General features: G+C 49.7%; 1 protein-coding gene across 4 annotated transcripts; it reads right to left on the bottom strand.

Annotated features, from left to right (window-relative positions):
• Positions 1–4953: 4953 nt before the first annotated feature.
• On the bottom strand, positions 4954–25069 carry EPN3 (epsin 3). 4 transcript variants are annotated; one of them, XM_078848465.1, is made up of 10 exons: positions 24803–25069; positions 24509–24574; positions 18359–19063; positions 17252–17370; positions 11785–11892; positions 11066–11150; positions 10306–10614; positions 8680–8790; positions 7762–7992; positions 4954–6708 (listed from the first exon to the last, which is right to left on the bottom strand). In XM_078848465.1, the coding sequence occupies exons 3-10, from the start codon at positions 18930–18932 to the stop codon at positions 6392–6394; spliced, it is 1854 nt and encodes a 617-aa protein (XP_078704591.1). In that variant the 5' UTR covers positions 18933–19063; positions 24509–24574; positions 24803–25069; the 3' UTR covers positions 4954–6391. The 4 variants fall into 4 exon arrangements, with proteins under 4 accessions (XP_078704591.1, XP_078704590.1, XP_073166872.1 ...); XM_078848464.1 differs by having other exon boundaries at positions 24746–25069; XM_073310771.1 differs by lacking the exons at positions 24509–24574; positions 24803–25069 and adding an exon at positions 24006–24233.
• Between the last annotated feature and the right edge of the window lie 1931 nt (positions 25070–27000).

The following is a 27000-nucleotide window of genomic DNA, read 5'->3' on the forward strand; positions in this document are numbered from 1 at the left end:
TAGTGCTGCAATAGATTGGCTCCCCCCAGCCCCGGCCCCGCGACTCCATGTTTGTTTGCTGCAGGTTGTGAAGAGAAGCTGGTCTTAAATATTTGTTGTCATGAAGGTATGAAACAAGCAGCGCTGCTTGGTAATTGCCAGATGAGTGATCATTCCCCCAAACCCCGGCGTCAGCGCCTTGGTGAGCTGATTTGAATTTCCAAACGCTTGGAGTCTGACGGGTACAATGTAGCTGCAGTGCCCGGAGCACAGGGAGCCTGACTAAATTGATTACCTGCTAAACCCAGGCAGATTGTTTCTATTTTGTTCCTGCTGTGCCTTTTGGAGGGGGTGGAGATGGAGGGATGTTATGTAACACAGGAAAAGCTTTTGCAGCAAAAAAGATCCACGTGCAGTGCAGATTTCAGGACTGCAAAGGCAGGCCCCTTCGAGAGCTGGAATATATGACATTCGCTTCTTCCCCAGCGGATGGCTTGAAATGTTTTTTTTTTTCTTTTCTTTTCTTTTTTTTTTATTTTATTTTATTTTTTGCTTTATGTCTTGACTTGATGATCTTTTAGTAACAGCTATAACACCTTGTTCCACTGGCATCTTTTCTCTGAAGCCATGTCAGCTTTCCCCATTGCTCCTCCATCCTGACCCTTTAAGAGAGGAGTCTTCAGGCTCTGTGTTCATTCAGAGTTAGCAGTCCACCACCGCTTGCTATGCTCTGCCCCCCTGCCATAGAGGAACCCTTCACACTTCAACCCCATTTCAGCCCTCATGTGTTGGGTTGGAAGGTGATCATCAGTTGGAGTCAGGCAAAAATTCCCCCCTGCCATTGTAGCTGGGGTGGGGGGTGCTGCCTCCCTCTGTAGCCTTTGCCACTGGGCACGGTCAAAGCCAAGAGAATGGCACAGATGGATCAGTGGACTTGTTCCAATATTATTCCTGTTCATCCTCTAAGTTACACTGAAAAGGCTCTGGAATTTTGTGGTGGCTGAGAACGGCGAGGGATCTTTGCAAACATGGTGTAGGTGGCCCTGTCCGGTCTGTAAGGAGCCTGTGCAGCAGTCTGTGCTCCGAGAGACAGCCCAGAAAGTGAAACTTTGGGAGGAGGGGGTCAAAGGTGGGTTTAAACCATCTGTGCGCAGGGTGTCTGCAGTTTCCAGTATAAACTAGAGCAGTCCTGGGGGTGCTCTAACTTCTGGCAGCCAACACTGAGCTGTGCTGAAGCCCAGATTCCCCCATTGAGCAGGATGCTACTGACCTGTCCCCAGGCATGGCCTCTGCACTGGGAGCTACCTGTAAAGGGGGCAGCATAGGGCCACTTACATTGGCCCTACAGTATCATAGCAGCCCTGCAGCCCCTGTATGTTGACAGAACAGTGTACAGAGTCTGGGGTGGTGGCCAGAAGTGGCCCCCCCTGTTACATGACAAAGGAGTTTCCCATTTTACTGTAATTCATTTGGGGAGAAAGCTTGTAACTCGTCAAGAGTTATAGTCATTGTGAGACATGTATGGGTGATATTTAAGGAATAATGTAATAGGGTTGCCAGGTGTCCAGTTTTTTACCAGAATGCCCAGTCGGAAAGGGACCCTGGCAGCTCTGGTCAGCACCACTGATCAGGCCGTTAAAAGTCCGGTCAGCGGTGCAGCGGTGCTAAGGCAGGCTTCCTGCCTGCCCTGGCTCCACACAGCTCCCGGAAGTGGCACACATGTCCCTGCAGCCCTTAGGCACAGGGGCAGCCAGGGAGGCTCCACGTGCTGTCCCCGCTCCGAGCATCAGCTCTGCAGCTCCCATTGGCCAGGATCCATGGCCAATGGGATCTGCGGGGGCGGTGCCTGCGGGCTAGCGCAGTGTGCGGAGCCTGCCTTAGCCCCGCTGCGATGCCAACTAGGAGCCACCTGAGGTAAGCACCACCTGGCTGAAGCCCAACACCCCAAACCTCCTCCCACACACCACTCCTCCCAACTCCCTGCCCCAGGTTGGAAACCCATCCTGCACCCCAACCCCCGGCTCCAGCTCTGAGCCCCTCCCACAACCTAACTTCCTCCCGGAGCCCGAACCCTGTACCTCCTCCCGCACCCCAACTCCTGACCCCAGCCCGCAGCCCCCTCCTGCACTCCAAACCCCTCGTCCCTGGCTCCACCCCAGAGCCCGCACCCCCAGCTGGAGCCCTCATCCCCTCCCGCAGCCCAGTGAAAGTGAATGAAGGTGGGGAAGAGCGAGTGATGGAGGGATGGGGGATGGAGTGAGTGGGGGCACGGCCTCGGAGAAGGGGTGGGATGGGGCAGGGCAAGGGTGTATGGTTTCGTGCAATTAGAAAGTTGGCAACCCTATTAGGTAGCTATATTGAACGTTTGCTGTATGGACTTGGAGTAAAAGTTAATCACCAGGGGATAATGCGTCTCAGTGGTAGCCCATTCAAGCAGGAGGGAGTTGTCACCCTGCCTTGGTTAGCCACTGATGTAATACCAGGCTCAATTGTCTAGCCTTGTTCCACCCCAAGACATTCAATGAAAAACCGTCAGAGACAACCGCAAACAATCAAAATCGCTTGGAGGTGAAAAAGGAACATTACAACAGATGGGGGATCACCTTGGCTCTGGATAAAGACAAAAGAATGTTTCAGTATACCACAGGGTGGGGAAAGGCCTCTGGATCCATTCACTGAGCAGACATCTTGGGGAGCGGGGGATGTGCTCATGAAAAATTGGATACTGGTTCCCGTGAAGCCAGCCAGCCAACCCTGCAACAGGCTGAACTTTGAGGAGAAAACCTACTTTATTAGCTAGGAAAGGTAACTGTGAGTAAGTGTAGATCCTAGTTTGCGTTTGATGATTTTGTTTTGTATTGTAACCATTTGTTTCCATCCCTGACACTTGTTTCTAGGAGAATCACTATCCTTTCTCAAATAAACCTTCTTTTGTTTTATTACAAGTGCTGTGTGCTGGTGGGGGAGGGCGGACGGGTGTTAAGATAAAACTGGCGCACTGAGACACACTGCTCTTTGGGGGCAGAGGATGTGGGATTTCTGTAAGTAGCCAGTGCCAGGGACCAGCTATCACAGGGGAATGCTTCAAAGGGACTCAGGGACTGGGCTGCAGGGATTGTTAACCTGCAAGGCGAAATCAGGGCTGGCATAACCCGTAGGAGAGTGGTTTGAGGGGCTGACAGGCTTAAGGAGCGGACACCAGCCACCTCAAGCCAGACACCCTCTGGCTGGAGGCAGGGGGAAACAAGGTGACTCAGGCCTGGGGACCCCATGAAATGTCACACACACAAGTGGGATCTGATTTTTTCTCGGGAGGAATATTGTGCTTTCCATCTAGACGACATTAAACATCCACTCATGCTACCCAGTCGCTTTTGCCCCTCTAGCACGCTATCACTGCCTTTGGGATGGGGAAGCCCAGTCTGGGCCTGCTCCCAGGCCACACATGGTGGCCCCTCTGGTCAATGTAAAGGCAGCCTGGACAGAGGGCTTTAGCTGAGACTGCCTGTGAGCTGACACGTTAGCCATGTTTATCGTTCCATAGGAGAAGATGGTGTTGACATGCCCACGTCCCCCACACAGGCAAACAACAAACCATCTCCAAAGAGCTGCCAAGGGAACATAGGGTGACCAGATGTCCCGATTTTATAGGGACAGTCCCGATTTTTGGGTCTTTTTCTTATATAGGCTCCTATTACCCCCCACCCCCTGTCCCAATTTTTCACACTTGCTGTCTGGTCACCCTAAGGGAACATAGTTGGGCAATGGCAGAAATTACCCCAAGCAAAGCCAGAACTGAAATCCCCTCTGTCTGCTCCACGGGCAGAGGATCTGCAGGCCAGCCGTAAGCAGGATGCTCCTCGCAATGACCGCGCAGGGGCCTGGCTCAGTCAGAAACAGTCCTTGTCCTTCAGAGCTCAAGGCAGCAAGTCCCTGGCTCATTCTTTTAAAGAGACAGCCCCCGTTGCTTTGACACTGGGAACGGCTCAAATTCCTGCTCCCCAAACTCACCCAGAAGGCCTAGCAAAAGATTCCAAGTGGGGGCAAGCAGCAGCTGAGCATTGCTGAGAGGTCCGACAGACTGGGAGCAAGGCCGTGCTGGAGAGAGCTCCAGGGCGGGAGGAGGGCGTTCACAACTGGAGGGGGGAAGCAGAAGGGCATTTCTCAGGGAGATTCTCAACCCTGCTCCAGACCCTCTGTGCCTCTGCACTGGCATGCGAGCCAGAAAAAGCCTGAAAATGACTGGGGGAAAATGCCCCGGTACAGTCACTGCATTGGACCACCGTAAGCATCTCTACATGCTGGTTCCCTTGCAGGACCTGGTGCAGGGGATGTCCCAGGAACATGGGGTGTTGCCCATTGCACCAGGGAGTCTGGGCTGCAGCAGCCCAGAGGCTGCCCAAGGTGGAACCCCAACTGCTCTAATTTACACCAAGGACCATTTTGCCCCTTGTAGCAGGTCAGAATTGGGAGGGCACAAAAGTGGCTGAAAGCCACGTGCAGGCACAGCACAGAGTCTCATCCCAGATATGGGGAACAAGACACAGGAGTTCTGGGAGGAAACCGGCATCCCTGTGATAGATGCTTTATAAATCCATCCAGACACACGCATGGTTTCCAACACCATAGCGTCAGCGGGCCTGATTCCCCACTGCCCTGCCCTTTGTGTAGCATTTACACTGGCACGACGTGGGTGAGAAATGCTGGCAAACCAGAATGGCAGCATTGTAAACTCACTTGGCAATGGTGTAAATGATGACCCAAGGTGTGAGGCAAGTGTGAATGCCAGAGATAGGGCAGCTATAGAAAAGGGATGGGTCTGGATCCAGAGGCCAGGCATTGCTGTGACGAGGCTTATGGGCAGACGGTAAAAGACACAGAAGGGGGAAGCAAAGCCTTCTTCAAACTTAGGAAGAGAAATAAAGGGTAAAGCCCAGACCAGTGTCCTGGGAAGTCAGAAGCCCCACACCGAAATACACTAGAATATTTTATTGTTTTACAGCCAGTTCATGTTTTCCTACATTCAGTTACAGCCATGAAGTCTCCGTAAACCGTGCTGCTGCCTCTGCCCCTTTAGAGAAGTGTGAAACGTGTACACTAACGAGCTAACAACTGCCCGGCCACTCCCCCTTCTTAGTCCCATCACCCCTCCCTCTGCTGTGTTAGTGTCTCAGCGTCCTCCTCTCCCTCTGCACCGGGGTCTAATGGAGTTGGCCTGGAGTCCTCAAAGTGAGACACAGCTGGCACTCAGGATATTAACCTCACACTGTCCCCAGCCTACAGTCCCAACTCATTAGCCCCTCCTCCCCCACTCCAATGTATTTCCCACAGAGCACCGCAGTCCTGGCAGGAGAGCTTCGAGAGGCTGAAACTGGGATCCAGTAGTTGAAGTTATCCAGGCCTGTGTGGGTTGTCTCAGAAGGTTTTGTCTTGTTGAGTTTAAGGGAGATGGGGTCAGGCTGGGAGGATCTGCACCAAGGCCGATGAACACATGGGGAACATCCACAAAGGATCAGCGTTCCAAAGGTCAGTGCCCCATGGAGAACAGTTCAGATGACAGCATCAGCGGAAAAGTGTTCCAAAGACCAGCACCCAAGCAGAGTAACATCCAGGTGACAGCAGCAGAGAAACCGGGTTCCCAAGAGTGACACCCAGATGTGGGGGAGGAAGACATCTGGATAAGGCAGGCAGAGAAGAGGGTCCCAAACATTAGCATCCAAATAGAGGAACATATGGGTGACAGCAGGAGAGGAAGAGGATTCTCGGGATCAGAGTTCAGTCATCCCCAGGGCCATGGGGAAAAGCATACAGGTGACTGGCAGAGGAAAAGGATTCTAAGGGGTACTCCTCCTGTCCCTGGGAACATCCTGACCTTCAGCAAGCGTTGGGGCGGCAAGTTTCAGCAAGTGATTGCACCTTCCATGCAGATTATAGAAGGATTCCTCTATCCCACTGATGGGCCCAGGATGATCTCTAAGAGATCTACAGTGACTAGAAAATGTCTGTTAAGATGCTTCATACTGGGCTCTCTGGGTACCAGCATATGGTGCTGGAGAGAGGAGGACCCTAGATAATTAAAGCCCTTTCTTAGGGACCCTCCATCTACTCTGCAGATCATGGGAATGCCAGCTGATGACAAGAGTGCCCTTATTGCCGTCAAAGGCAGATCTAGCCATCCTTTACCTGCCATGCTGGAGCAGGTAGTTCTATAGCACTTCAAGCAAGGAGATTCATGCTAACTGTGTCTCTGTAACCTGGGCAGGTGTTGGGTTAGGAGTTGCAGGTGAATGGTTTCCTCCATCACAACTAATGAACTGTTGCCCACAAGGCCTTTGCTTGAGAACACGCAAAGATTTCCATAATAGCTGGGGATGGGACAAGACAGACTACATGTAACACAGATCCAGAGACTTCAGAGGAAAGGGTTCATCACGCCCTGTGAGGCGGGGGGAAGAGCAGAGCCTGTCAGTGGCAACAAAGGCTGAGGCAGGTTACTGGGTAGCTGTGGAAACGGCCCTGCGCCGGCCTGCGGGAAGGCACTCATGGAGACGGGGAGGGTCATTGGGATGCTGCTGAGTGGAAGAGGGAGTGAAGCACTGTAGGTCATGGAGTTCATGGTCATCCCCGTGGCCATGCCTGGCACTGGGGAGCTGGTCCTCATCTGATTGAGCGTTGGTTTGGTCTGGTCACTGATGCTGAATGGGTTTGTGGGAGAAGGTGCACTGAGACCTGTAAGGAGAAAGTACACAGCATCATCAGGCATACAGCCTACAAGATGGGAAGTCAGGGGATAGGGTTAAAGGTCAAGGCTAATCTCTGGTCTCAAAACACACTGCTATTAAATTCAACTACTAAACCGATGAGTCAGGAACATTCAGGGTTTGACTCAACCCCAGAAATTCAGAGAGAAGACTGAAAAATTTAGCTTGAGAAGTTAAGTTCAAACCAAAGTTTCTGCCTTGAGTTTCAGGCTGACCTCCGTTTCCTGGCCAGGATCAGAACTGTAGTGTGGTTTTGTTTTTCACTGTGATACTAAGGGCAGAGCTCAGCCACTGTAGGTGCTACATGTTAAACCAAGTCATTGTGAAAATGTTCCCACTGGTCCGCCCACCATCCTTTTGTGGCCTTCAGCTCATGAGCCCCTCGAAAGTCCCACCTGTCATCCTTACATAGCCCGCCAAGAGCCTCAGGGTACATCTACACTGCAATGTAAGCCCAGGGTTAGTAGAATTCAAGCTAGCAGACCCTGGGTTTGTTAACTTAGGGCTTGAGCATCTACAGTCATTTGTAACCCCAGGTTAGGAATTGCTGAACCCTGGGTCTCCCAGCCTGGGGCTCCAGCATCTACACTGCATTGCGCAGGCCCAAGTTCAACCACCCATATCCCAGACTTCCTATCACCCTCCCAAAATGTGGCTGGCTCTAGCCTTTTGTTCGTGGTGCAGCGTGGGAAAATCTGACTGTCCACCAAACTGGACAACGAAAGCTGGCCTATGGGACTGTAGGATACTTTTTGCAGATTCCCAGAGCACAGGTTCAGTGGGGCTGCGTTTACACTGCAAAACAACAGGGCTTGAACCCTGGGTCCCGGGTTGACTCAGGCTCGGACCCTTCACCCCGTGGGGTCCTGGGACACTGGGTTAGTGCAATTTGTGTGTAGACAGAATGGGGATTAGGTTTGAGGTTTAACCTGGGCTTATGCTGCAGTGTAGGCATACCCTCAGAAACCACCCAACATCCTTCAGTGGCCTTTTTGACTGGGCCCTGCGCCCCATGACCCACCTGACAAAAATGGATTATGAGTCTTCAGGGTTGCAGGGGCAACCACCAAGGAGTCCAAATTCACCAGGGATGAGGCAGTTGGGCCAAGAAAGGATTCTGGAGTTTTACAATCTTTCCTCTCTTTGTCGGAGTCAGTAAGAGAGTCTCCTAAGCCCGCAAGATCAAAAACGTCTGTGTTCTTAACTCCATTCTGCTTGGTGCTGGGAATCAGGTCACCAAACAGGTCCAAATCTAGAACAAACAGCAGAGACTGAATAGCATAACCAAGATGGGATCATGAATTTCAAGAGAACAACAGGCAGAAGTGTGGACTGTCACGTGAGAGAGAAGCAGAGACGTTGCCTCTCTCTTCTGACTGTTGTGTCTTGAAGAATCACGAAGCACATTCTTGGATTGCCTTCACAAACACTTCCCTTTTATCTGGGACAACCTTTCCTTAACACAGAAAGTTGCTGCAGGGAGTCTAGCTCAGAAATAGCAGTCTCGGCTTCAAGAACCTGCACCCTCTGTCTACTCAGCAGCAGTTTGCAGCATGCATTGTTGCCAGACTCAGAAGACAAATGTCAATGGAAGTTTGCCCCATCTGATCCCAAGTATTTCTAGCTAATGGAAAAACAGTAGCTTGCGCGGACTCCACCTTCACCCATGTGCAAACACTTCGGGATAGTTAACCCTTGCGTCAGATGTCTAACACAGAGATGACGACAGTGAGAGACTTTGGGGCCAGTAGCCATATGATATGGTAAGTTATAATCATGCAGATGTATGCCACAATATGAAACAAATATACCCTCCCACAGAGCCCCAGGGAAGCTCCCACCCTCACCTGCAGACACACCTGCCGACTTCCCCATTGTTCCGCAATGCCCTATTTATCCTTCCGGCCCCAGCACCCCTGATCTGTTAGGACTCTCTTACCAACAGGGCTGTTAGGCTTGATAGAGGATGGGGCCTGTGAGCTCTCATGCTCCAGCTGCTCGGTCGGCTGGGGTGGTTTCGCAAACAAGTCAAAAGTGACATCACCTGAAGCTGAGCGAAAGAAAGGAGACAGACAGACAGACCCAGAAGGGAAGCAAGGGGAAGGAAGAGAGGAGATGAAGGAAAACAATAGAGGAAGGACAGAGGGAATCAATTTTTAAAAGGGACAAAAACGAGGCAAGACGAGCAGAGATGGGGAGTTAGGGGTTAAGGAGAACGTAGAACACCAGAGAGAGGGAGAAAGGAACGAACTAGGTCAGTGAGTCCTGAAGCAGCCTGTATGAATGAGCCACCAAGTCCAAATCAGTGACCCACTGACCAACCAATGCCAGTGGATGAGACAGAGAAACTTAGCATACAAGGGAGGGCCCACTTCATGCATGCCATCCTCTGCAGCCCGGCAGGCTTCCCTGATTGTTAGTGCCTCAGAGGGCAATGGGAAGGTATGTTCAGACCAATCCCAGACCCGTAGGGACAGGCATGCCCCATGACTCCAGAAATCTGTCACCCTTCATTTCTATCCTGAGGCCTGCATAGACTGAGCAAAGCTAGCAACCCAAAGAAGTGCCAGTTACCTGAATTCCTTTCTCTAAAGGAAAGAATCATTGTTGAGAAATACTTAAATTCTGAGCTCTGTTGGGCAGGGGCAGGGACCATCTTTTGTTGTGTTTGTACAGCACCTTGCACAGGGGGGCCCTGGTACCATAGCTCCAAAGCACAATGGCAATGCAAATAATACATAAATAATCATCATTAATTAATAATTAAGGAAAGGAAAAGTTATTCACTAGGGGCTAGACTCTGATTTCATTCACATGGATTTAAATTCAGAGTAATTTCACTATGAATATATGTCAGTGTAAATGAGATCAGAATCTGGCTTCTTTTAAATACCCATTCCTCCACTGATTTCAGGTGAGTTACTGCAAGTTTACACCACTGTAACTCAGATCAGAATCTAGCCCTAAGAAATTTGTTCCCTCAGAAAGTATTCTTTGTCTGCAAATTTGTGCTTCTATTCATTGTGGCTCTGTTTCCCCCATGTAGGCCTTACCAGCACTAATATCACACTGTGTAGTCCAACTCTTCTAGCTTTCTTTTCCCAGAGGGACTAATGTAAATTCCTCCATCACACACTACTGTCCTCCTAGGGGTTTCTCCTTTGGGCATTGCAAGGGCTTTCACCATACACTGGACAGACCTGATCTGTGGTTTTGTTATTCTTCTCCCAGGGGGCTGTACCGTTTTCACTACAACTCTATTTTGAGTATAGACATGGCTAAGAGTGGGTCTATGTCTACCAGTGTGCTCAAGATTTAGGCGAAAAATCTGTTACATTCTCCTCCTCAGGAGAGGGGATCAGAGTGGAGTTGGCAAAGTGGACCATCAAAGACATTCCCTGGGAAGGAAATACAAGATGCAGGTATTGGCTGAGATTTTTAGAGGATCAGAGGAAACTGGATCCCAAAAGAAGATGTGATGGTAAGTATCATGAGGATGGCAGGAAGAATGATCCCGAGCTTCAAGTAGCAATGGAAACTGATGAACAAAATGAGCTTCTCTTACCTGCCCTGGGAGGATTGTCAACGACACCTCCCCAAGGATCAGCAGTACAAGTAGCATCAGCGGAAGCTTTAGAAGGTGGGGATGCCTTTACCCAGGCATCTGCTGATGACAGACTTGAAGAGAGGGGGGTCTTCTCCCAAGGGTCAGAGGAGGAGATTATGGGAGGAAGATCCCAAGGCCCAGTGGAGGTCTGGTTGATAGATGCTGCCATCTGGTTTAGAGGATCCCCGGAAGCAGCCGGGATTGGAGCCCAGGGGTCTGCAGAGGGGCCCCAAGAGGCTCCTGCTGGTTCCACATTGGACTTGAGACCTGAAAGACACACAGGAAGATGTGGAACACAGGCAGGGAACCATTCAAAGGCACTGCAGAGAGCATTGAAACACAGCCAGGGGTGAGGCAAAGGGGCAAATAGGTTAGAGAGGAGCAGGAGAAAGAAAGAACAGAAAAGAACAGGTAATCAAAAAAGAAACACATAAAGCAAAATGAGGCCAGAAGGCAGGGCGCATTTAGTAATCAGCCCATGTTTACCATTTGTCACCCTTCTTCCTTCATTTCTCGTTTCTGTTCAATAGCCCAGGTGTGGTTAAAAGCTGCTATGACAATGCAGTGAGTGAGCAGAGGATAAGGGGAAAGGGCAGACAGAGAGAACACAAGCAAAGATTCTTACTGTTAGGTTTCCCAGAATTGGACAAGGACAGAGCTGGAGGGGAGAAGGTTCTGCCATTCTCCCAAGCATCAGCAGATTGAGAGTTGCACCCACCTGGAATATCCCATGGGTCAGCTGAAACATGAGTTGAAGTTACTGGCACTGGTCCAAAAATGTCTGCCAGCTCCACAATAGAGGACTAGAATTGTAAGGAGTAAAAGAAACAAGTTAAGGCTCAGGGATACCTGCAAGGCCTCGTCCGATATTGCTCCTGCAGCGAAAGGGGCTACTAGAGGGGTTTTTCCCAGGTAACCCCAGACCTCACCCTATACTTCCTGCAGAGAAGCAACCTAACCTTAGATCTGGGCAGGAATGGTCTGATTTGGCTCCTCTCAGTAGTCAAGAAATACGTCATTTAAAATCTATTCCAGCTAAAGCTTTACATGAATGCAGTGCTCACGCACAAAGCCAGCGGGACAGCAAGGCTAGCTGAACTCTTCTACTTATGCAGAGCAGAAACAGGGCAAGTGTCTCCCAGCCTGTTCAAACCCATCCTGGAGGGACAATCCAGGGGTAATTCAGTTTCCCTGGTCAGGCTGCTAATGAGGTGTGAACTGCTATGGGGAGTCTTTTTTTTTTAATCATGCAGACATGGAGAATTACACAGAGATCACCAGATCAAGTCACATACACCACTGAACAGCCATCAAGGAATAATCCCTTTGCTCATTACCAATCTAGGATAGATTTGAACCAGATACCAAGAGATGAAATGTTCTGTACCCCATTATATATCTCCACAGCCATCCAGACAACCAGCTAAAGCTTTTCACCTGACTTTTCTTCATCTTCTCCTCTTCTTCCTCCTCCTCAATACCCGTGTGGGTCTCTTCCAGTGCCCTCTGTAGCAGTGAGTTCTCTCCTTGGCATGCCCTCACTTCCTGCAGTCAAAATGGACAGTGCATATGTCTGGGATGTGAACAGTAAAGACACAGGATAAAGGATCACCGATGTGCACTGACTCTCTGCAGAGAGACCAAGGGCAGGGGTTGCTGTGCATTACAGTTTTGGGCATTAGCCAGCGGCCAATTACTGATGTATTTGCACATTTCATGATAAATCCACGGATAGGAATATTCAGTGCACAGCTTTAAGAGCAGTGAACGTAAGTTTACAGCGAAGCAGGCACCAGAAGCAGAAGGACTGGGGTACACCACTTCCCAGGAAGACACCAAGCAAGGCAGAAAGTTGCACAATGTTTAATACTCCAAAGGTCCATTTAGAAACTCATGAAGTTAGAATCCAAGAAGAGGAAAGTGCCCTTTGATCTGCTGCGTGTGGGGTACCTTCTCATGCTCCTTTTTGCTCAGGCTGAGTGCTATCTGCAATTGCAATTCTTCATCTGTGCTGGTGGCTGGAGGAAGTGGCTGCTGCCAATGAAGGAGAACTGAATGAAATTGCTTCTTTGATTCGAGGTCTCTGTATTTGCTACCAAATTATCCCCTTCCTTGTAACCATCTTTCTTTCAATCCCTCACCTGTTATACAGTAAGTCTTTTTATTCAGTCATTTATCCATTCATCTGGTGCTACTCTTTCTTCCATCTAGCTAGTCAACCACCGATCTTAATGTCTATTCTTTCATCCATCCATCATCCATGCACCAATCCATCTGATCTTTCCTCCATATACTCATCAATCAGGCTCTCTTTCCTTTTCCATCCAGCCATTCACCCATCCACTGTTTTGTTTGTCTGTTCATCTACTCTTCTAGCACTCTGCCCATCAATCCATTGCTGGAGGGGCTGGTTTAGAAGCTTCTGGTTTGAAACACCAACACCTTGAAACCACAGGTTTGAATCCTGGCACAGTTGACTTAGCCCTTCACATTTTTTAGATACATACATGTAGCTTCTTAGCAAAGTCTTTGAGGTGAGGCCATAACACCAACATCCCATCTGTACTACATGAACATAAAAGATCCCATATCACTTTTCTTAAGTCCTCCCACTGTGGTGCCATAAGCTGGCTGCTGCGCTCCACCTCAGAGGTGGCTGCACTTCAGTGACGTTGTCTTGTAAAGCACTGTGGGATCCTTCAAGATGAAAGGTGGTACATTAATGTAAGATGTTGTGTGTCCACTATTATTTGACATACAAACACCTTGCCACTTCAGACTCATCTGGGCCCGATAAGATTCTATCTTGCATTGTGTTTATGGTTATAACTTTTCTTTAGACTTTTAGCTGCTTGGCTTGTCAGGCCTCTAACCATACAGCTTCCCCAGTGACACTTCTTCCCCTTGCTGAGGTCAGAGCATATCAAGGGCAGCCCTTGCAAAAGCTAAACACTTTGCATACTGCTCAGGAATTCAGTGGATATTTCTGCTCTTTTATCTCCAGGGGAACATCATTAGCAGATCTTCCCTTAATAACATTGATAAAGAGTAACAACAGCTCCTAGCATTGCTATAGCAATTTCTAAGGATCAGAGAGCTCTACAGGTGTTACTGGTTAATCCTCAACACCCTTGTGATGACAGCATTATCCCCACTTTTCAGATGGGAAAATTGAAGTGCAGATGGTTAAGCAAAGATCTTATAGTTCAGGGGTGGCCAAATGTACTGATCCCCTGAGCCGCATACAACAATCTTCAGAAGTTCAAGAGCCAGGGCACACGTGCCAAGGCTCCAGCCCTGCGGGAGGTTCCTGACGGGGCTCAGGGCTTCAGTCCTGCTCCTGCTGAAGTCCAAAGACCCCCCTCCCCACTAGGCAGAAGCCACTACCCCACCACCCCGTTGCAGGCAGAGGTCCTGTGCTTCCCCCTCTTCCCAAGTCTGGTAGTTGGAGAATGGGGGGAAAGACATGGGGGGCTCTGCGAGCTGCATTTTAATGGTAAAAGAGCCACAGTTTGGCCACCCCTGTTGTAGTGTATTAGTGGTACAGCCCATAGGACAACCCAAGACCTTACTCCCAGTCACATCCTTACAACTGTGGACCATGTTTCTTCTCTCAACCGATGATAAAACTAAACAGATTTATGTGCTGCAATAAACTCCGTCCCTCCTTCCATCTCATCACTAACTGCTGGAACAGCAGTGGTTCCAACTTCATCCAATAGGCACACAAACAGCCCACTGAAATACTGCTACTCTGCATGTTGGAAAATATTCAGATCTTGTCTTCAGTGTAGAACGCTACCACATTGGGGGCCTCATTATACCACGGATCAGTCTTGCAGTGGGGGGAGGACCAGACTGCATTTTGACCATGTCCCTTCATGCTGAAAACTTGGATTTGGTGAACATACAGTTTGGGCCCTTCTCCACTAAAAGGTCAAACATGCAGATGGGACCACAACTACCAGCCACACCTATTCACAACCCTACAGAATCCTTCAGCAAGGCCTGATGGTCTGTGAAAACTCATTGGCGCTAAAGCAGCCAGGAGCAGTGGAGGAGGGCTATTCTGCATGACACAGTTTGACCTAGATGCAGCAGTGGCTCTGGGGTCCCATTACTTGGAGTGGGGGGCAAGTACTTTGGGACCCTGGGAGGTCACTATTTTAGAAACAAAACAACCTTTCAGGAGCCCAAGGGCTAGTTAGACCCCTAGAAACTCTTGGATTTTAAGAGTTTAAAAAAGGAAAACTTGGCTCCTGTGTCAATGGTTAGCTGTGAAAGGATGAAGACTCACCACTCTGTCGCTGTTCCATTGTTTAATATTGGATAACTTTGTACATATTTTGGCCTTTTTGACAATAATGTGGGGCCCCTTGAAGACTGTTGGAGGGAGGAGGAGAAACAAATGTCCCCTTTGCCTACCCCCTTCCCCGGTTGTGCCTGGCCTACCTAGATGGGTGGTTCTAATAAGCTTCTCTTTGACTAGCACGTTCCTTCAGCACTAACCACAGCAGCTTCCCTGATAAGGTTTGGGAAGCTACATCTCTGGGACAAAAATAGGGACACAAGTTCTCTGAAGTCCATCCAAGAGCTTCCAGGAAGGGAAGGGTGGGAAATGGTAACTATTTTGCTCAGAAACAGGGATGGTGACCATGTAGGTAGCAATCATATAACCAGCCAGGCCTCCAGCAACCGTGGGTGGCTCCAGCACAAAGAGGAATGCTAAGGCCTAGAGCCATGCCTGGCACAGGGACAACTTCAACCACCAGAGGCTAAGCCAGGAGAAGGTGTTTGAGAGACATTTTGGTCCAACCAAGCTTAATTTAAACATAGACTACAGTGAGGCGGGAAAGCCCTGACCCTGGAGGTGTCACCCAAAGTGTCCCTCAGTGGCTTTGTCCTCCTCAAATATCATCAGTATCATTAGAGAGAGGCAGTGCCGGTTAGCGTTAATCTCAGCCTGTGTGTTTGTGTGTAAACAAACAGTCACTGCCTGGAAAGGGGGAAGCAGATCAGCTGATAAGAGAGCTGGGGAAAGTACATGAAGGACACATGCTCTAGGCTGGGATTTTGGGCCTGACTCTAACATGATGAATATAACAGTGAGACGGGAACCCATTAGGTTATCTTGTCTCCCCTCCCCTCCCCCTGGCCAAGGCAGAACTGCTTTCTATGATGTCTTCCAGAGCTTTGTCTAGCCTCATTTCAAATGATCCCAAGTGACTTAATTAAACACAGTCATGTGGAATAAAGTTAGTCATCCGATGCCCACACACTAGCACAACTGCATTCAAATCACAGCTAGAGTCACCAGTACATGGACCAGTTCTGCAGGATGTTTGCAGTTCCTGGTACAGAACCCATTCTCCCCAGGGGGACACAGGTTCCCCCTGGTATCTGCCAAGGAAATAACAGAATCACTCTGGGCACATCAGCATAAAACCTTCATGGTTAAAGTAACAGAATCAGAGTAATTTATACATGAAAGACAATGGGTGAAATCCGGACCCCATTGAAGTCAATGGCAAAACCCGCATTAACTTCAATATCATCAGGATTTCACCCAATGTATTTAGAGCAGCTGATTACATATGAGCTGTTCGGAGTCCTGATTCCACATCTCCAGACGGAATTCTATTTACCTTCTTTGAAACCACCTGATGATACATGTAAAGGGACAGCGGCGTATTAACGCCGAGGCCAACAAGGCCTAGGCCTAGGGCGGCAAATTTGCAGGCGCGGCAAATTTATAATAGCAGCCAGAGGCTGCTTCCCCCAGTGCCGGTTTGTGCCCTCTGCCCCTGGCTCCGCCCCAACTCCACCCCTTCCCTGCCCCCTCCCTGCCCCTATTGGTCCCCTTCCCCAAATGCCCGTCCCAGCCCCGCCTCCTCTCCTGAGCACGCCGTGTTCCCCACCTTCCCCGCTCCTTTGCGAACCTGTTTCACGCACAAGCACTGGCAGGGAGCAGGGAGAAGCAGGACCCGGCGGCGCGCTCAGGGGAGGAAGCAGAGCGGAGGCAAGCTGCGGGGGGGGTGGGGGGGTCAGGGGGCAATTATTTCTGGGCCTAGGGGTGGCAAAATCATTAATCCGCCACTGGAAAGGGACCATTCATCTTCAAGGCAACCACACAGAAGAAAGGGTTTAGATGGACCGCATCTATCTTTCTGAGACCGTGTGGTATTGATTTAAGATGTACTGGTACAGCGCACACACCAAGTCCTAGGCTCACTTGTATGCACAGTATATGAAATGGGCAACAACTGTGCAATAAATCCTCATCATGCCACAATATGTTGGCGTGCTGTGTCTGCATGGAGCAGCCAGTGAGAAAACAATACTGTGCACACTAGCATGCGGGTTGACAGAGCCTAGAAATCTCTCTCTCATGCCTTACTACCATGATCCCATAGACTCAGAGACTTTAAGGCCAGAAAGGACCATCATGCTCATGTCGTCTGTCCTGCACATCGCAGGCCCCCGGACCTCACCCACCCATTCCTGTAATAGGCCCATAACCTCTGACGGAGTTACTGACGTTCTCAAAACTTGATTTAAAGAATTCAAGTTACAGAGAATCTACCATTTACTCTAGTTCAAACCAGCAAGTGACCCGTGCCCCACACTGCAGAGGAAGGCAAAACATATCCAGGGTCTCTACCACTCTGACCTGGGGGGAAATTCCATCCTGACCCCAATAAGGCAATCAGTTAGACCCTAAGCATGTGAGTAAGACCCACCAGCAAGACCCCTGAGAAAGAATTCTCTGTAGTGACACAGAGCCCTCCCCAGCGTGAGTCCCATCTCCAGCCACTGGAAATGTTTGCTCACAGCAGTCCTGGATGGGCCACATGACATTGCAGGCAATCACACCACCCCGCAGGAGAGAGGCAGCAAACATTACCTTCTCAGCCTCCTCTCGACTCATGGCTAGTGCAAGCTGTAACTGCAGCTCCTCCTCTCCAGTCGTCTGGGGTCTTGCCTGTTCCAGGTCTGAGGCGTGCTGAGGGGACGAGGAAGAGGCTGAGATAAAAAAAAAAGAGGAAGAATTCAGATTGAAGGAGGAAGAAGAAAAACAGAATCTCTGGAGCTGGGATGTTTCTAGGAGTCAATCCGCATTGATCACTACCTTCTCCTCCTCAACGGGCTTTTCTGCTCTCCCCTCATTCCCACCACCCAGCTCACGCTACAGGACCTTCATGCTCAGCAACTGCCCTAAATGCTTGGGAAGCTGCTCCTCATGTCACTGATGTCCCAGAGCACTCAGAGAGACAGTCTGCCTTTAAAGAGCTGGAATTCAACCACCAGCCTGGTTAAGGAGAAGGGTGGGGATCGGGGTCAGGATGCAAATAGAACAGTTACCCCCCAGGAATAAAATTGTGTTTTCCGGCAGGGATCCTGTTAGCACAAGAATCTCTACACAATGGCAGGGGGACTTCACCAAAGCAGGCAGCTCGGTGGGAGGATAGGAAACGATCAGAAAGTATTTGAGGCTGATATCAAAATAAGCAGCTGCTAGAGAAAGGTTTTAGAGTTGCAACCTTCTAACATAAACAATCCCCCAGTGTTTGAGATGGCATCTGTGAGGTGCTTCCTTCAGTTCCGTGCTCCGAGTGCCTTGTTCACCCATCAATAGTAATGCCTTGAAGGCCGGGAGCAATTCAGACTCTGTGAGATGTAGAGTCCCAGCCTTAACTTTTACTCTCCAGAATGCTGCACGTGAGGATGGCCCAGAGGAAGACCAAAGGTCACCTACCCCATGACATTAGAACAGGAAGAAACCTGTGTCTGCTCCACAGTGGAGACTACTGGCCATGTGGCTAGAAAGTAACCGATACGGATTTTGAGCCACTGCCCTAAAAGACAATGTTCTGGACAGGACTGCCAGGATAGACAAGAGCAAGCCCAGACGTTTCTTCTGAACTTCAGACATCCAGTGATCCACTGCCCTTGGGTCAGAAACGCCCACACTCTCCATACCACCCACGGTCTGTAGCACTATAGCACTTACAATTAAAGGATGATGGAGACCCCCTCGGCTTGCCATAGTCTTCTCCATATTGCGATGTCCGCCTGCCATAGGAGAGCTGCTGGCTGCTGCTGATGCCCGTGCCCTCAATGGACATGCGCTCTTTGGTTTTCAGGGCATGAGCCCTTTCCTGCTTCAGCCTCTCCTCATCCTTCAGCAGGCCCATGACCTGCTTGACTTTCTCCCGCACGTTTATGCCTTGGTCCTTGCCATCGCGGTCTGTGTACTGGAAGTCTTTCAGAGTCTGAATGGTGTAAAGGTTCTCCCGGCACTGATGGGCCACCTTCTCTGATCCAGTTTTGATGAGGTAGTCCAGCAGGGTCAGTGCCTTGTACACATGGCGCCAGTTCTTGCCACTGTCATTCAGCCGCCTCCAGATCATCCCCATGATCTCTGCAAAAGCCACCGTGTTGAAGGTCAGATCTGCAATCTCAGACATCAGGGAGCTGGGTGGGCCCCAGGAGTCATTGGAGGTCGCCTCACGCACTTTGATCTCCGCCTCCGAATAATTGTGCACAATGTTTTTTACCTGCCGGCGCAAGGCAGAGGTAGTCATGGCTGAACCTTGCAGAAAGTCCACAACGGGCAATGAAGAACTGAGGAATAAACAGTCTGGGACCCAGGGGGAAAGTCACCGTTCCAGCTTCACCAGTGAAAGAGCTCTAGCTCACTAGGTTTCACGTTGATCTGGAAAACAGACAGAAAGTGTTAAATACAATCACCAGTGAAAAGGGGACCCAGTCTGCATTCCCAAAGCACTTCTGTTGCTCTCTGGCAGCACCTGCAGTAATTTTCACCTTTAATGTGTATAATCAAGACATATTAAATGTAATATGAAAAATTATAATACTTCTATTCCATACATCCATGTATTTTGTGACTTAACCTTGCTACCTACTGCAGCTAAAGGCAAACAAGGTAAATTTTTATTTGTTCGAGATGAATCCAAAGGAAAAATCATATAGAAAATAAATAGTCAGTTCTTATAGTTTCTCCAGATATCTCCTCTTGTATTCTACGGAAATATTTGGATTGGATTTTACCATGTGGTTCTGCTCCTAAAAGTAACTGTCTAAAAATGGCACCTTCTTCCCCCAAAGATCTGCTTCCTCTATGTACAGAGTCACACATAGTGGCAAAAATAGGTGTGTACTGTTTTCTCAATGGAAACACACTATGGGAGAGGGAAATGGATTCCATTCTGTTGATTCTATGCATCATCAGAATTGTTAACTAAGTTCCAAATGCATCTGGGTTCAATTCTCCCTTTAGTCGACATGGTTTTTTATACTGGTGCTGATGCCACAGAAGGAAAAGAAAACCAGCGTGACTCTCAGATCCCAGTGTGCATTGGCAGAGCTTGCAGTCAGAAAACCAGCCACCTTTTTACAAGTAAACTCAGCAAATAAGCTGCTTTGAGAGGCAATAAATATGGAATCCCCAGCTGTTGTTTTCCCAATCACTTGTCGAACTGGGATTCTTCTCCTGGAAATTATCCATGGCCTTCTCCTGTTAGAGAACAATTGGCTCAAGACTGAGGATTAGCGCATCAATTTGGATAAAATAAGAACCTTTCACCCCAACAAACCTGTACCCCCACACTCAAACTACCATTCTCTGAGCTTGTATGCTGGTTCTGGATCCCAGCAAGGGAAGCAGGTGCTGAAATGCCACAAGAGCCTATTCTCATGATATTTCCTATCAGGAACAAAGGTGCTAGAGATGACAAGATTTCTGACCCAGTTCCGTGCACCCAGGCATTCTGGGTAAGCATCCCAAACTCTACAGTGCTTAGGCAGTCAAACTGATCCTGAGAATGTTAAGGTCTGAGAATGCTGAAATTTGTAGAGCCTCTCTATGCACCAGGGGCCAAATCATGGCTCCACAGAAGTCAACCGGAGCTTTGCTATTGGCATCAGCGGAGCCAGGGTTTCACCCCAGACTTTGGGTTCAGTTACAGTCTGATGCAGGAATTTTTTTCAGGGTATATTTCCATCCTGCATCTTTGTAGAGAAATGACCGGCAGGTTCACCAAACCTTTTCCTCTCTTTCCTAGTTTCTCTCACGGCATTACTGAGGTAACCCCTTGTTCTGGGAATGGACACTGATGGGGGCCATTAAATCTGAAGGTGGGATATGCCAAGCAATACTTCCCCTCAGGGTCTGAGCACAGGCATTTCACAGAGCCCCTGTTGCCTGAAGCACAGGAAGATAAAGTCTGGACCTAGTATTTAGTGGTGTATCTGAAACAAGTGTGGTGGTTTCAATCCAGCTCCTGGGTGTCCACATCTCACCTGGTGCTAACTGTCCCCACTGTTATCAGTCTCAGCAGAGAAGCTGAATGCAGCCTGGGTCATGGAGACTGAGTTACTCTCCATCTGCCCTGGTAACTTCAGGCTCGGGTCATTCTGGTGCAGGAAACTTAGACTACTCTTGCCTGTCCTGTAACAATAACCTCGAGCACTTCACACACATTAACTCAATTAGTCCTCGCCAGAGCAGGGAAAGGCTGCAATCCTCCCTTGACAGAAGGGATAACTGAGACACGGAGGTCAAGTGACACCCAGCAAGCCAGCGGGGCAGATCAAGATGAGAACACACAAGGCTCTGACACTGGCCTTGGGCTCAGCCCACCAGACCACATGGCCTCCTGCTGCCACTGTGCCCATCCTGCAGATCGAACGGAAGGCTCCAGCTCCTTTCAAGAGCACAAAACTCCCTACAAATTCTTTTTTAAACAAGTGCATTCCCCAAGCGGGGTCTCTGTCATGTTCCTACCAGGCTGCAGCCCACCTAACTGCTAATGTTATATCCAAGCAGAGGTAGCAGGAGAGAGGGGGCTGGAGGGAGAAATTAATTTGATAGAGGGTGGAGGTGGTGGGTGCAGAAAGATAAGAACATCTTACTTTGAATTTTCTTTTGAATGAGCACAAAGTATCTCTCTCTCTCTCATGCACACACACACACTCTAACACACACACGGGGGTGCAGAGCAGCTAAGCCGTCCTCCAGAGTCCCAGGGACAGGACTTGCACATGTAGAAAGTAACCCTCAGCCCTGTTGCAATGAAAAGACGATGCATGTTACAATGAGGTTTTCAAAGCTGTGTCAACAGTAAGGAAATTGGGACCCATGACTCTCCACCAATGGTAGTGACGGTGATGGCTGCAGCGTAGACAGGGTACTGATGTTTTAAAACGGTCATTTAAATCTAGTCTGAGTAAGCTGCAGGACCCCAAGGTTCTGGAAGGGGAGACAATCAGGGCAGGAGTTTCCCCCACTCCAGTTCTCTGGTGATGGAGGGAGCGTAAGGATCCTGTGAGCTGTTTCCTCCTTCTTCTTCCTTGGGAGAAGGGCAAACCATGAATTGCAGAGCTACCCCAATGACCTCTTGGTTTGCTTGTGCTCAAGGCCAACCTTTGCTTTCTAGCCCCACTCCCTTCACTTCCCCTGCTTCACTTCTTGTGCTCCAGCTAATGTACGCTTGGAGATCACTGCACAGCACTGCCCACACTGCCCCAAAGAGAAGACACAAGTCTGACCTGTGCTAGAGATCCTCTCCCAATTCCACACTCTGACTGGGTTTACCCCTGACCCTGCACTCCCAAGAGTGGGGAGACACAGTGGTTTCAGTCCTCACCTCCTGGATTGAGAGGCAACTATGCTCCCCGGAATTCAGTTGCTACATCTTGTTTTCATCCTTACCCTTCCTAAGTGACTCAGCTATAACCTCCATTAGGGAACCTCATTTTCTCCATGACGGAGTCGGGGCCGAAAATAGCTTCATGTGAACACACCCACAAAGAACACGCATCTCCCACCACCTTCCATTAAAACCAGTCAGGTCCTACAATTGCTTTGAGAACACCTTAGATCTGGACAGGCCCTACTTCTGCCTGGCTATGGCCTGGTTAACCCCATGGCCATAGGTGAAGATCAGGCCACCCACCCACCCCCAGCCAGTGTAGGCATCACACTCACCGAGGCAGAGGGAGAGGAATCTGCAGAGATGGCTCACAGGGCTAAAGAAGTTTCTTTCAAGATATTTCCCTGTATTGATTTCCTTTCACAGTGCAGCCCAGCTCAACCCGCCTACTGTCTTTAGATCTTAGGGCAGCTAAATGCCAGTAAAATGACTGCAACCAGAGACAGCAGTACCCGCCAGGGGTGGGGGGAGACGGTCACTCCTTACTGCTTAAAAACAACCGAGCTGATCAAGTTAAGTTCTTCACGATCAAGATCAGCACTTTCCCTTCTGACTGCAACAAGGTTATTGATGAAGTTCCACCTTCCCTGCTAGCGAATGCTAGGCTTTTGCTGATTAAATTCTCCCTTGTATCAAAGCCTCAGCTCGAGACATTCCCTTCTGGCTCCCAGCAGGTTCCCTCTTCAGTAGAAGCCCCAGGTCCGGACATTCCCAATGTGCCAACTAGCACCAGGATTGTCTCCAGCCGGCAGCATGAGCTGTCCCTACAATTATTCACCTGCTTGCAAAACTTCCCAGAAAGTTTTCAGTTTTTATGACGTCCAGAAACACAGGAATGAAAGGAGAAAAAACAAAAGTCGGACATGGGTGGCGACCTGGAGCAGGCAGAGTGTTTGTGCCTGGAGCCCTGCCAATGGTGTTAAAAGCAGTGAGTTTTATCAAACACAATATCCCCAGGAATATAAAGGGAGTGAAACAGAAACCGTGTGGTAGATAAGGCAGCACCAGGCAGCCTCATATGGAATTACTGCAGTGACCTTGAGCAGAAAGCCGTCAGGTGGGGAGAAGGACACAGTGGCTCGGCACTGAACCAAACTGCAGGGTCTCCAGCAACCAGGGAGCTTTAGTGATCCCAGCAAAGGGGAAAAGAAAGTGTCTCGGGAGGCAAAGAGAGAGAGAGACTGGAGCAAGAGGAGGCAGGGAGGGGAGAGGAAGAGAGACAAGTAATGATTGGGGAAGAGTGGCGGGGGCAGGGGGCAGACTGAGAGGAGAGAAACAGGAAACGGAGAGGGAAAGACTCAGGGTGACAGACAGGGAAAGGGCAGATGTCAGCAAGATGAGGATGGGAGAAGGAGGAGAGAGAGATGGGGAAGAGAAGAGAAAGATGGGAAAAGCCTTGTTAACTTTAGCAAGGTGCACGGCCCTCCCTCTTGGAGAGAACGTTGCCCAAAACAGGTGAAATCCAAACAGCAATCAGTATAACAGTGCGAGGAGTCAGCCCTCGGCAAAGGCTCCATCACAGGCTGCTTTACCCTGTGCCAGAGATGCTGCTAATAAACCCGCAGCCAGGTTCCAAAAGGCCATTGCCACTGGCTGCTCCCTTCTTGGTATGCCCCACTGGGCGCCAGGCTCACAGGCTAGTACCCAGTGCTGAGGGAGGGAGATAAGTTACAGGAACTAGGAAGGGGTCGGCTCTTCTTACAGCTGACAAAGATAGAAAGGGAGGAAAAGACAGAGCAAGAGACAGGGAGGGAGGGGGAGAGACAGGGAGTCTGGCTGCGAGACCAAGGGTGAAACTTGCCAAGAGCCCAACCAAACACTCAGGTTCTGAGGAAAATCCTACCCAGCATGAAATCAAAGACAGGGGCCCACCCTGACGTGTTCATGTAACTACATGCAAGCACACACAAAGCACACCCTTACCCCCTCGGCTGCATATGCCTCCATTCGGATCTGCAATAGCTTGGGGAATTACATAATCCCCCGGGGATCTTCTTTTCCCTTCCCAGACGTCTGGAACTCCGGGCCCTTCTCCTGCGTGGAGGGTATTTCACAGGCAGAGGGGCACCACCGCTTCAAGAGAACAAGGGACCCCAGGGCAGGTGTCCTGAGGGGAGGCCTGAGCTGAAGTCAGCCAGCCTGCCCGGGGAAGTCTGTTGTACTGAGTGGAAGTGGCCACAATGCTCAGATGACCAGTGTGACACCAGGGATGGTGGGGGGAGGAGACAGGGAGGGGGAGTTGACACCAAGGGAAGGGGTTGGGTTTAGGAGCTGGGGCTACACTTCAAGGCTCCCCTGTGCTGTTCTATCCATATGGTACTGAATCCCTTGTGTGTGAACACCCCCCACCCCACAGTCACCACCATCCAGTACCCCAGGGAGCTTGTGGGGGGGGGGGGGGGGGAGTAGGGGAGGCTTTGCCCTACCTCAGCCATCCTGAAACAGACTCATCTCAGAAACTTCAGGCAGCTCACTGCAGGAGGACCCGAGCTCTGTTGGGGAAAAAAAAATTCCTACAGCTTTGCCAGACTAGTGATGAAAATCAAAATGTGCTTCACTGCAGTCTGAGATACTCCAGCATCCAGAACCTTCCTCCCCACCCCCACCCTCCTCCAACCTGCCATCCAGTCACCTTCCTGCTTACCACAGGATAGCTCCTGTACCTGGCTATGGTCCCCAGACATCCCAGCTCCGCAATGCACAGGGAGAAGGAGTCTTACTTCTGGCACTGGCTTCGTCCCTGTGAGTCTGAGCAGCTTCCCCTCTGCAGAGTGCAATCAGCAGACAGTGCTCCGATCAGCCCTTATGCTGTTCCCTGCAGATGACTGTCCAGGCTTGGTGCAGGTTCAATCCCAGAGTTCCTAAATCCATCCCATCCAGCAAGGGCTACATCCCCTCCTCGCTGCTACCCCCAGCGGTCCTGAGGACCCGGCAGTGTGTGGACGGGGAGAGCTATGTTGTAGTGTAGATTATCCCCTGCGACTGTCAGAAATCTCTCTGCTTCTTGCACACGCTGTGAAAGTTGCTAAGCTGGCTGGGCAGGTCTGTCTCAGCTCTAACAGGACACAGGCAGGATTGGCTGCTCTCATTAACCCCTTCAGGACCACAGACTTTACAAAAGCTCCCAGTTCTTATTGTCCCAGCGATGATCTGCCACCGTGAAGCCTAGGGGGCTAGCAGAAAACTCCCAGCTCTCTTTAACCCTTTAGTCTCTGTATGCAATAGGGAAATGACGACGGGACCCCCTTCCTGGGACTGGAGGAAAGAGAAATGCAGACAGTGTACGGAGGGTGGAGGATGTTTAAACGCTCAGTCACTGTCCCCTTTGGCTTCCAGCCAGTCACTTTTTTTAAAGCCAGTGTTCTGACGTAGTCCAGGGCCGCAGCCTCCTCTGGACTCCGCCAGCTGATCACAATGCACCCCCAATGGCGTCCCAGCCCCCTTTCAGTCGCATCTGTTAAGATTCTACAGGATCTAAATTTGGAACAGCCCAAAGGAGCAGCCCTTTACTTTCAGCCTGTCCCACTGCCTCTCATCAGTTGTGGGAGGGAGATTTTTGGCTTCCATCTGTAGTGTGGTGGCCCTTCCCTGCAGAGCAACCAGACTCTGGCTCAGGGAGTGAGGCCCCTCTGTCATGTACATCGGTCAGACTGGACAGTCTCTACGTAAAAGAATAAATGGACACAAATCAGATGTCAAGAATTATAACATTCATAAACCAGTCGGAGAACACTTCAATCTCTCTGGTCACGCAATTACAGACATGAAGGTCGCTATCTTACAACAAAAAAAACTTCAAATCCAGACTCCAGCAAGAAACTGCTGAATTGGAATTCATTTGCAAATTGGATACTATTAATTTAGGCTTAAATAGAGACTGGGAGTGGATAAGTCATTATGCAAGGTAGCCTATTTCCCCTTGTTTTTTCCTAACCCCTCCCCCCCCCCCCAGACGTTCTGGTTAAACTTGGATTTATGCTGGAAATGGCCCACCTTGATTATCATACACATTGTAAGGAGAGTGATCACTTTAGATAAGCTATTACCAGCAGGAGAGTGGGGTGGGAGGAGGTATTGTTTCATGGTCTCTGTGTATATAATGTCTTCTGCAGTTTCCACAGTATGCATCCAGTGAAGTGAGCTGTAGCTCACGAAAGCTTATTCTCAAATAAATTGGTTAGTCTCTAAGGTGCCACAAGTACTCCTTTTCTTTATTCCAGAATAAGTCAGATCTCTTGCTGTCATCACCACCACCCACACTCTCCCCCAGCCCGGCCTATTATTTTAATCACTGACAGGATTTCAGTTTTTTTTTTAAATATTAGTAATCCCTGACATCTACTTAATAGAGAATACATCTTCTGTGCAGAGACATTCTTGTGGGTAATCAGTCATTAATTCCCTCCCACACCCCCACTATATGATGCACAGAGAGTGGGAGCTTTGAAAGCAGTCCCACGTATGTCCACTCCAAAGCCAGGCCAAGACCCATGTAAGCAGGTCTACTCATGTTGAACTGGGCCATGGAGCCAAAGGTTCTGCCTCAGGCTACACCAGAGAAGGTAATCTGGGAAGATACCTAACAGCTACCTCCTGGGCCGCTCTGAGTCTCATCAGGATGACCCTCAACTCAGACTTTGTTGCTGTCTGAAAGACTGCCTATCAGGGGAAAGGGAGGAAAGATGGATGCCAGATTATGCTCCTGTCTGGGAATTAGAGCATACACTCCCAGAGTGAGTGGAAAAGAATGCCACCAGAATCCTCTTTCATGAGCTGGCCAACAGAATCTCCCCAGTGGAGATAAATCAAGAGGAATACCATCTGGCCGGTCTGAGACACTGTCTTTTCTTTATCTTCACTTTCTGTTTATGAGGATGTCTGTGTTCTGATGTTATATGGGATATAGTCATATGCCACC

This window comes from Lepidochelys kempii, chromosome 14 (assembly GCF_965140285.1).
Source record: "Lepidochelys kempii isolate rLepKem1 chromosome 14, rLepKem1.hap1, whole genome shotgun sequence".
Taxonomy (NCBI): Eukaryota; Metazoa; Chordata; order Testudines; family Cheloniidae; genus Lepidochelys; species Lepidochelys kempii.